At 37.8% G+C, this 10,801-nt stretch overlaps 1 protein-coding gene across 1 annotated transcript; it reads left to right on the top strand.

The window, feature by feature from the left end:
• The first annotated feature begins 1,398 nt into the window (after nt 1-1,398).
• Nucleotides 1,399-1,908, top strand: LOC125392740 (tubulin beta chain-like). Its single transcript, XM_085677965.1, is given in 2 exon segments — nt 1,399-1,687; nt 1,689-1,908. Coding segments are annotated over 2 exon segments (438 nt in total). The 5' UTR covers nt 1,399-1,411; the 3' UTR covers nt 1,851-1,908.
• Nucleotides 1,909-10,801: the final 8,893 nt, after the last annotated feature.

Below are 10,801 nucleotides of genomic sequence, written 5' to 3'. Positions count from 1 at the left end.
TGACCTAACATATAACCCTCTCAGTATCTATTCTAGGCATATGTGATTCTGTGTATGCAGTGTCCTCCATCAGTGACACTGAGGTCAACTTGGCTGTTGACTGAGAATGTTGTTCCAGGTTCCTATTTCATTAAGGAATTTCTCTCTAATTGTTCTTTAAATGTTGGGAGCAAAGTGGTAAGCACACACTCAGTTTTCGATTTTGTCCATTTCTCTTTGGGATTCTCTCACCCCCTCAACACTCAGGTTACCATTTTAATTGTACTGTGTTCCTAAAAAACCTGGTCCCTATAACTCTATCATCTTTATCCTCAGCAATATTTATGTCTGAATGTCTGTGGCATCTTTAATATAGACATTTCATGTTTGTTTTATTAGTGTTCACATAATTAATATATTTGTGGCAGCACAAAAACATACTGCTGTTTTTATAAATATATCTGATGTGTGCTTTGCACATATGTAAACTAGATGCAAAAATAAGATATTTTTTATTTAAAAAGGAACATTTAATCTTTCATTTTAATGAAATTCGTCAGAGTTCTGATTTTCAGGATTTAAATCTATTGCCCTCTTGTTTTTGCCCATTTTTTTTCCAACTCCCATTTATTTGTTGGCTCTTGAGGCAATGTCATCTTTTCAATTTGAAAAAAAAGCAGTCAAGTTCAACACAAAGAAGAAGGGTAGGGTAGAACTAAATCAGGAAGAAAACGGCAGAAGCAGAGACAAGTCCCAAACACCCTGGTGGTGGCAACACCCCTTTCCAGGTTTGGAGGTGAAATGCACAGCCAGAGACCAAGGCTGTGTTCCACTCCTGTCTTAGAGAAAGAAGGAATACAGGGAGGACACCTCCAATGGCAGATTTGGCTCAGGACAGCTGGAGGTTATAAACGTAGATAATACTGTTAATCCTTCCCCTGAGGCTGAGAGATGAGGCAGAGAAAAACCTGCCAATTGAAAAAACCTCAGTGGATTTCCCTGTGTAAATGGCCTTGACTGGAAAACCCCGCCCCTCTTCCCAGTGACCTCTACCTGGCACCCCTCTTCCCTTTCTGATCTTCTTAGCTTTAGGATGGTGGCCACTATCTGGGTCTTTAGTTATGGACTTCTTCTAGGCAGACTCTGGAGCACAACTCAGATTCCTGGGGAATATAATAGAAATATTGACAGTTATGAGAAATGGGTACCAGAAGGAAACAGGGCAACACTCAGAATGGCAGAAGTGTAGGTTTGTCAGAGTGGAAAGAGAAAGGAGACATTCCATAAACAAATATTTATTGAGCGGGTGCTATGTGCCAGGCACCGTTCACTTCCCCCCCCCCGCCCCGCCCCAGTGAAAAACAAAAACAAAACAGGACAAGCAGCAGAAAGAAATCTCTGAAGGAGAAAAATGGTCTTCGATGCCAAGAATATGACGGCAGCCTGTGACCCCCGCCATGGCCGATACCTCATCGTCGCAGCCGTCTTCCGCGGGCGGATGTCCATGAAGGAGGTAGATGAGCAAATGCTCAATGTGCAGAATAAGAATAGCAGCTACTTTGTGGAATGGATCCCCAACAACGTCAAGACGGCGGTCTGTGACATCCCACCTTGTGGCCTCAAGATGGCGGTCACCTTCATCGGAAACAGCACGGCCATCCAGGAGCTCTTCAAGAGCATCTGGGAGCAGTTCACCGCCATGTTCCGCCCAGAAGGCCTTCCTCCACTGGTACACGGGCGAGGGCATGGACGAGATGGAGTTCACCGAAACCGAGAGCAACATGAATGACCTCGTCTCTGAGTATCAGCAGTACCAGGATGCCACCGCAGAAGAGGAGGAGGATTTCGGGGAGGAGGCAGAAGAGGCCTAAGGCAGAGAGCCCTGCATCACATCACCTCAGGCTGCTTAGTCCCCTCAGCTTTCTTCAGCTGCCCGTTTTTGCCCATTTGTTCCATATGTTCTTTTTTTTGTCTTTCTCCTCCCTTGTATTTTAAATAAAAATCATAATCGTAGTGCTTTATCTCCTGTATTGTCTTATGGCTATTAATATTTTCATGTGTTATTTCAATGGCTTCTTTAGGGTACAACATACTACTTTCTAATTTACCAATATTCTTTTGAATAATATCCTGTTATGTCTCTCACAATATAAGTTTGGTTCTTTTCCTGGCAAGACATCTGCTGTTTGACCCCTTCTCTCTCTCTCCTTTCTCTCTCTCTCTCTGAATATTATATATCGATTTTATCCTTGTCATTGATTTCAAGAAGATAATATTTGTTTATAATTTATTGAGTTCTTGGATATATCCAGAGTTCTTTGACACTGCTGTGTCTTCTCATTTGTTTTCTACTTATGCAATTCTCTTGTCAAGTTTCTGCTACTATTTCTTAATGCACATAGTTTCATTTGCCATGTCAATCTGCAGTTAACTCCCTATTGCCATGCCGAATATTTTTTCACTCAGCCACTTAATAATTCCCTTTTTCATTTTCTTTTTTATTATTTCATTTTGATTTATTTTATTTTATTTTTGAGGTACAGTCTCACTCTATAGCCTGGGTTAGCCTGGAACTCACTATTAAATCAAATCTAGCCCTGAACCTATGGATTTCTTCTTGACATATACTTCCACAGGTTCCCATTTTCACTTTTATCTGTTGTTATATTTCATCTAAAATAGCTTCAGTCATATTCTGAAGGATAACTTACCGCATTGGCAATAGTCTGTAATTTTAGGGTATTACATGCTTAAAGGTATTCTATACTTAAGACAAACCTACTTAAATCATAGAACATAAAGAAATCTAATTGGTATTCAGCTGAGAACTTGTTTTCTTCTACTGACTGTTGTTCATAGTGGAAGACACTGTGTACTCTCACTAAGCTATGAACACTATGAGCCACAATAATAACCTGCCTGGCAAAATATGCCAACTGGTCTAATGATGACACCAAAGTTATGGGAATAACCAATCACTTATTTTATTGAAATTAGGGCAGATTCACAAGTTGGAATCCATACCTGACTATGCCAATAAGACCAAGAACCTAAGACTAGATAAACCATGGATCCTAAAGGAAAACCAGCTACTGTTACTCTAATAACTGAACATAGCAACAAAATGACCCCTAATGACTTACTGCTTTACCTATAATCAGTGCACTACTCAGTCCTCACCATAGATGCTTCTTCTTGCAGTAGATTGCATTATCTTAGAAGTCTGCAACTGCTCAATGTGATGGAAACAACAGACTTCACGGTTCTCATGGAGTTGATGTTAGAAGGTGCTGACTTTGAATCAAGGTATTTATACCTTTGAGCAGGGCACTTTGATTAAATTATTTATAGTCTTCCTAGAAATTATTTATATGCATCTCTATACCTCAACCCTCTTATACATAGTGTGGAAATAATGACAACCATTGCAGAGATGCATCATAAAGCAAAATGCACCCTAGAGCCTCAGCATATGGCTGCATTATAGCCATGTGGAATCCCTTTAGAGCAGCATAATTGTATCTTGTTTCAGAAGCAAAATTCACACTGTTTGAATGGCATTAGATAAGCGATGGTTAACACTTTTCTCCATGTCGTATGTTCCTAAGCCAAAGCTGAACAGTATAGCCTTAGATGTTGTAAAGGTTTTGGGAAATTCAACTTCTAAACAAGTTTCATGAAAAGCAAACCCTCATTTGAGATGTGTCAAATGCTCTTCAGTAAATTTGATTCTTTAGCATTTATTCTCTGTGTAAGGGAGAGCAAACTAATAATTAACATAGCATATGACAGTCATAGGCCAAACCCTGATCATTCATAAGCAGTGCCCACCCACTTTCTTCATTGCCTGAGAAATAAAAGATAATGGTGGTTTGGGGGGTAATGAGAGAAAAGTTTGGGGAAAGAAAAAAAAAGTGCAGCTAGTTGATTGAAGTCTTTGGTCTTGATAAATGTGCAGAGAAAGATTCCACTTCCTAACCAGATGTATGATACATATGGAAATAGTTATGTCTCTCCTAGTGGGGTTCATGTTCAGTGCTCTAACATATAACATAAAGAAAAAACTTTTCAATACAGATTCAGAGATGCAAATCAGTTGAGTATTTCTACAATGAGTGCAGATTTCTCAACACTGGTAAACAGCAATATGCTGTTCTTGCTCTACTCCTGCAGTAGTTTTATCTTTGAAATTTTTGTTATATTTATTTATTTGTTTGCTTATTCATTCGTGTGTGTGCATGTGTGCCATGGCACACTTCTGGAGGTTGGAGGACAACGGGCAGGGGTCATTGTTACCTTCTATCACACGCGTTCAGCAGATGGAACTCTGGTTTTCAGCTGGTATTCTCCACTGCGCCATCTTTCTGGCCCCTAGGCTTATTGCAAAGATCACAACGGACAAAACTGGAGAGGCTGGAATAGGAAATTGAACAAATCTTTTTGGCATTTGCTCATCGAAGTTATTTCAAAGAGTAATGTGTTGTCGCACACATTCACTTTTGGAAAGTTGCTTCACAGGTAGGGGACATGTTAGACTAAACCAATGAACTTAGTGCTTAAGATCTAGCCAACAATATTTAAGTAACAGAAATATTAAAGCCTCAGGTCCTTTCTGTGTGACATGATTAACATAGGGAGTTGAACTCTTTTTCCTTACAGCTTTTATGTTAATGACACTTTATGGCATTTGAAAAGTTGATAGATGTCCACTGGAATATTTGAGGAATATAACATTTATCTGAATACAACTTTAGTTTCCTGACAGATGCTTGATGAGATATTATTTGAAAAGCATGATGACTTCGACAGTCAGAGGATACGTCCATGGGATGGAATGGGCAGCCTGCAGCATCTGTTGAGTCTTATTTCCTGGGGACCTTATACTTGCTGTAGTCTTTATCTGTCAGTCAGTTTGAGGGCAAGTAGGAAGACAGAGAAAAGCAGGTTCTGTTTTTCGTTTTATTTTTTTAATATTATTCTTTTGTAATATTTTGTGCCTTTAGGAATAAAATAATATAACATGGCAACTTGCTGAAATGCACATGAGAGTGTGCTCCTGAGTACTTTAGGGTCTGTTATACTCAATGCCTGCTGCACATGGTACCATAGACTACTCCATGAAACGCACTTGAACATGACTTTTATTTTTAAAAACAAATAGTTTGATTTTGAGTGGTACATTTGACTTTAGCCAACTTTTAGCATTATTAAAATTATTTTGTTATCTTCTTCAAGACACCATAATACCACTTTTGGGTATATATACAAAAGATGCTCAATCGTGCCACAAGGACATGTGCTTAACTATGTTCATAGCAGCACTGTTTGTCATAGTCAGAACCTGAAAAGAACCTGAATGCCCCTTGACCGTGTTGAAGAGGGGCCCCTTTATTCCATCCTGCCTGGCTAGCTTACACCCCAGATAATCACACAGAAAATTCTTTTCATTTAAACACTTCTTGGCTCATTATCTCTAGCCTCTTATTGGCTAACTCTCACATCTTGATTTAACCCATCTCCATTAATGTGTATTGTCACTTGACTGTGGCTTACTGGCATGAGCCTAACCAGCATCCATCTCAGGCAGGAGAATCATGGCGTCTGTCACTCTGCCCTTCTTCCCAGCATTCTTTTCTGTCTCCCTGCCTACCAAAACTGCTGCCTTATCAAAAGGCCAAGACAGTTTCTTTATTCAACCAATGAAAGCAACACATTAATAAAGGAACTCCTACACCATGACTGAAGAATGGATAAGGAAAATGTGGTACATTTACATAATGGAGTACCAAGCAGCAGCAAAAAAACCCAAAACAAACAAACAAACAAACAAAAAACCATGACATCTTGAATTTTGCAGGAAAACTGATGGAGCTAGAAAACATCATTTTGAGCAAGGTAACCCAGACCCAGAAATACAACTATCACATGTACTCACTCATAAGTGGTTTTTAAATATAAAGCAAAGAAAACCGGCCCACAAATCTCAATCCCGGAGAATTTAGACAACAATGAGGACATTAAGAGAGACATACATAGATCTAATATAGATGGGAAGTAGAAAAAGACAAGATCTCCTGAGTATATTGGGAGCTTGGGAGCATGGGGACATTGGGGAAAGGTTGAAGGAGAGGGGAGAGACAGGGGTGGGAGCAGATAAAAATGTAAAGCTCAATAAAAATCAAAAAAATAAAATTATTTTGTTACATATTTCTGACAATGAAAAACTGTTTTTAGAAAATCTTGAGATTGAATAATTAAAGCCTATATATATTTTGACAAAGCAGTTAGTTATTGAAGAAGAAAGTTCTAGACACAGTATCTAATATCACGAATGACAAACATTAAACGGTCATTTCCTGTTTAAGTAGTTTTCCTGTTCAGAATAATGACATTTCTAAATTCTATTTGATTTTTCTATACAGTGTATATTTAGAACATGTGAGGATACAAAAGACACGAGAAGAGGGAGCATTTTTCTTTTTTTTCTGATATTTTCATGCAAAACCAATAAAATAAAAAATATTAAAATCTTTATAAATTCCTTAGCAATATTTTTGTGGCTGTAATTTATAATTGTGACATAGCCAAAGGGTTTATGGAGACCAGTTAGAATATTTTTTGATATTCTATGAGAAAATGGAAAATAACCTTGCAGTCATTCCTTTTTTGCATATGTGGTATTAGCAACTCTTGATCGATTTCTGACTTTTATTGCTAAGTGTTCATCCCATCTTCTCATACCCTGTGAGTAAAACTTTCCAGAATTTGTCCTTGATAAGGTGTTCTCTAAGATGTCACTTTACATGTAGTCCAAGGTAAATATGCTGTAGTCAGATCTTCACTCTATGAGCAAGTCCAGACCAAATATCAAATGAATGCAGTCCATGATAAAGCTTCCTTTTTTCTTTAATTACTCTCACCATTGTGTTTTCTATATCATCTTTCTTTATCTGACCATAAAATGCCAAAGGAAATGTCAAGTTTGGGACACGAGTAGTTTAGTTAGCTTTGTTAACATTCTCCAAACTTGCATTAAAAAAGAAGCCTAGAAGTTGAATGTTTTATGTTCTGTTTATATGACAGCAAATAAATATTTAGAAAGGAGATTAAATTTGATTATGCTTTGGATCTCGGTCAGCTCTAAAACTTTCCATTGTTGTCCGATTTATGCCATTCCGTTTTAGTATGTTAAATAAAAAGTCAAAGAAAATAATCTAAAAGATTTGGTTATGGGAAAGCACTTCAGCCACTAAAGCACTATTACTCTGTGTGCTTTTATAAAAAAAAAAGCCAAATAGCCATATTTTATCTTCAAATCAACTCATAAATCACTATAGCAAAAAAAAATGATAGGAACTTCAAGGTATGCAGATAAGACTCTGAACTTGTTCATTGGTGACTTCAAATCCCCAAAGAGACTGTCACTACTTATGAGAGCTGGAGTGGTCACATCATAGGTCTCCATGTTATTTTGGTATGCTTATTCTCCTATATTCATACCATTTAACTGCCAGAACAGGAACAAGAATCTGAAGTTTTGAAACGAGGAGAGAAAAATAAGTGTTAATGAGCAATTTCAGTGTTTTAATTTTATTCCTAAGGGTTGCTTAGAAATCCCATCTCTGTCCATATCTTCAATGTTATCTGAGAAGTTCTCAACACTTTGGCAAAGAAGATGCCATGTGGTTTTCAAAGTGGCTTCTGTGTCATTTTGACATGTTCTAATTCTCTTTGAGCCTGTTCTTAATCTTTAACATGGCATTAAAAAGCAATGTAAGATTTTGTTACTTCAGTTCAGAGTCATCTATTAATTAAAACAGTCTTTTTCTTTTCATGAGGAGATTGCAGATAACAAGATGTAATTATTTAGAAGCAGAGGGGACCAAGTTGTTTCTAGAGCATTTATCTTTGCAGTCTGTGTAGTACTTTCCTAGAGAGAGATATGTATATATGCTCAACAATGGGTATTATGAATAATATAAATTTATAATATATATGTTTCCTTCTCTATATTAGGTGTAGTAAGAGCATAAAAGAGGTTCCTTTCTTCATAATGTCACAGTATGCTTTGGGATGAGTTCCTCATTTTATTTACTTTGTCTTGATGTTCCTGAAGTACATTCATATCATGTTTAGATTATTTAAACATAATTGTAGTCATCTTTAGTTCTTTGTGTGGGAGGTCATCTGGGTCATTCTAATCTGTAGTACTAGGTTATGATTTTTCATGGTACTTTTGCTTCTGTGTTGAAATTGTGCATATGAAATTAGTCATAAATTGATCATGAAGGTTTATAAAGATCAGGTCTCCGATAATGATGTACAATGTATTTTGATTATACTCATTCCTTCCTTCATCTCCTTCCAGATCTACTGACAATTTATTTGCTTGACTTTGTGCTATTTTCCAAAAATCCCATCAAGTCCAATTGGTGCTGTCCAAGTAGTTTTAGATATGTGGCCTTCCACTAGAGTGCGGTCAACTTACCAGGGGGGGCACTCCTAAAGTGAGGCTTTACCATCAGGTGTCAACTGCCAGTGTTGAAGTCTATGACGTTTGAAGCTTCCTAAAATAAACACACAAAACACACACACACACACACACACACACACACACACATGCGCACACGCACAGAGCAAAAGGGAGAGAGACATAGCGCACGTGCGAGAGAGAGAGAGAGAGAGAGAGAGAGAGAGAGAGAGAGAGAGAGAATTAAAATGGGATTAAGCTATAATGGGGTAACAACGTCCCTACAAGATACCACAGGATAACAAATTCAAAACCCAGTGCCATGGATGGGTTGACTTTTTATTTCTTTTAGAATTGTTGGCTAGTGAGGTCACCCAGATCCTAAACAACATAGATTATTCCAATTGTACAGGTTACTCACATATTTGACTCATAGTACATGGAGAAATGAAGCTAGTACTGGCCTGGAAGCTTCATCCCTACTGGCTACAGTGCGATGTCTAATACCTGAGAAGAAAATTAATCATCAATCTTATACAGCTCACAAACCCTGCAATCAGAAAATGTTTCTGTGAGGTAGTTGAGAACACATGGTCAAAAATTTTTTTTTCCAGCTGGAATGAGAAATTTTATTATTATTTATTATTTTTATTCTTATCTCAATCAATTGTCATCAGAGGGCTTCACACAGCAACTGATAGAAACAGATTCAGAGGCCCATAGCCAAACATTAGGAAGACCTCAAAAAATCATGTGGAAGAGGGGGAATAAGGATTATGGGGGCCAGAGGTGCCAAGGACACCATGGGAAAATGCAGTCAATTGACCCAGACTCATAGGGGCTCACAGAGACTTAACTACCAACCAGAGTATTAGTAAGGGACTAACATGAACCCTCTGTATATGTGTTGTAGTTGTGTGGCATGGTCTTCCTATGAAACCCTGACAGAGGTATCAGGGACTGTCTTTGACTCTGTTGACATTTCCACCTATGGGGCTGTCTTGTCCATCCTTAATAGGAGAGGAGGTGTCTAGTCTCATTGCAACTTGGTATATACCTTGGTTGGCTGATAAACATGGAAGGCCTGCACTTTTCTGAAAGGAAGAGAAAGGGAGTGGATTGGGGGAGAGGGAGGAAGGTTGGAGGGGAGAAACTGGGAGGAGTTGAGGGAGGGAAAGGAAACTGTAGTATGACTGGGAAAATTAATGTATTAATCAATAAAATAATACACTGACAAGAAAAAAGATGAGAAGATTTTGAATATTTACACTGGAAAAATTATAATTATCTCAGGATATAAATGTGTTTACATTGCTTTGAATATTAAACAACACATGTATGTATTCAAGTTTTCTATGATATCATATAAGTGTGCACATTTCATGTACCAGTTGAAAGTTAAAAGATTCAGCTTCAGTATCACAACATGAGTGCAAGAATTTTAATTTAATTGTTTATTATCATAATGATACTGACTATCAATTGGATATTTTGCAGTAAGTAGCACGAAGTATTATATAGTTTGGGAAGCACTAGAAAAGAGGACCCATAGTGTGGGAGGTCTTTCTGTCTATATGTTGCTTTTATTGGCTAATGAATAAAGAACTGCTTTGAGCCTATGGCAGGGGAAAACAAAATTAGAACTAGGCAGGGAAAGCTAAACTGAATGCTGGGAGGATGAAGGGTGGAGTCAGAGAGACGTCATGGAGCCACTGCCAGAGTCAGACATGCTGAAATTTTGCCGGTAAGCCACTGCCATGTGTTGATACACAGATTAATGAAGATGGGTTAAATTAAAGTGAAAGAGCTAGCCGATAAGAAGTTAGAGCTAATAGATCAAGAAGTGTTTTAAATAATACAGCTTCTGTGGGATTATTTCATGTCTATGCTAGCCAGGAGGCAGGAAACCAAACAAGTGGCCCCTCCTCCAATAGACCCAAGTTCCCAAATAAGAAATAACAGTAAGGAGACAGCAATGTTAGTTGACCTTTATTTAATCAGCAAACATTATCTACAGCTAAATAGTAATTAAGATGTATTCGAAAACACTGAAAATGCATACTCACAATTGTTACAAGCTAATTTCAAGAACAATTCTTTTAAATTAAGAGAAATATTAGATCCAACAGTACAAGCCTGAAGACCCAGTATCTGGGAGAGTGCTACAAGAAATTCCAACTTCAAGACCAGCTAGAAGTACATGGTGAAACCTGACTTTAAACATTACTGAGAGAACATAAAATTATGCCCATTCAAAGCAAGAAAGAGAGAAAGGAAGAAAGACAGAGAGAGAGACAAAGGCAGAGAGACAGAGATACGGAGAAAGAGAGGGAATAAGGAAAAATATCTTCT

Source organism: Myodes glareolus, chromosome 2 (assembly GCF_982192425.1).
Source record: "Myodes glareolus chromosome 2, mMyoGla1.1, whole genome shotgun sequence".
NCBI classification, from domain to species: domain Eukaryota; kingdom Metazoa; phylum Chordata; class Mammalia; order Rodentia; family Cricetidae; genus Myodes; species Myodes glareolus.
This window is presented reverse-complemented; position numbering and strand designations above follow the sequence as displayed.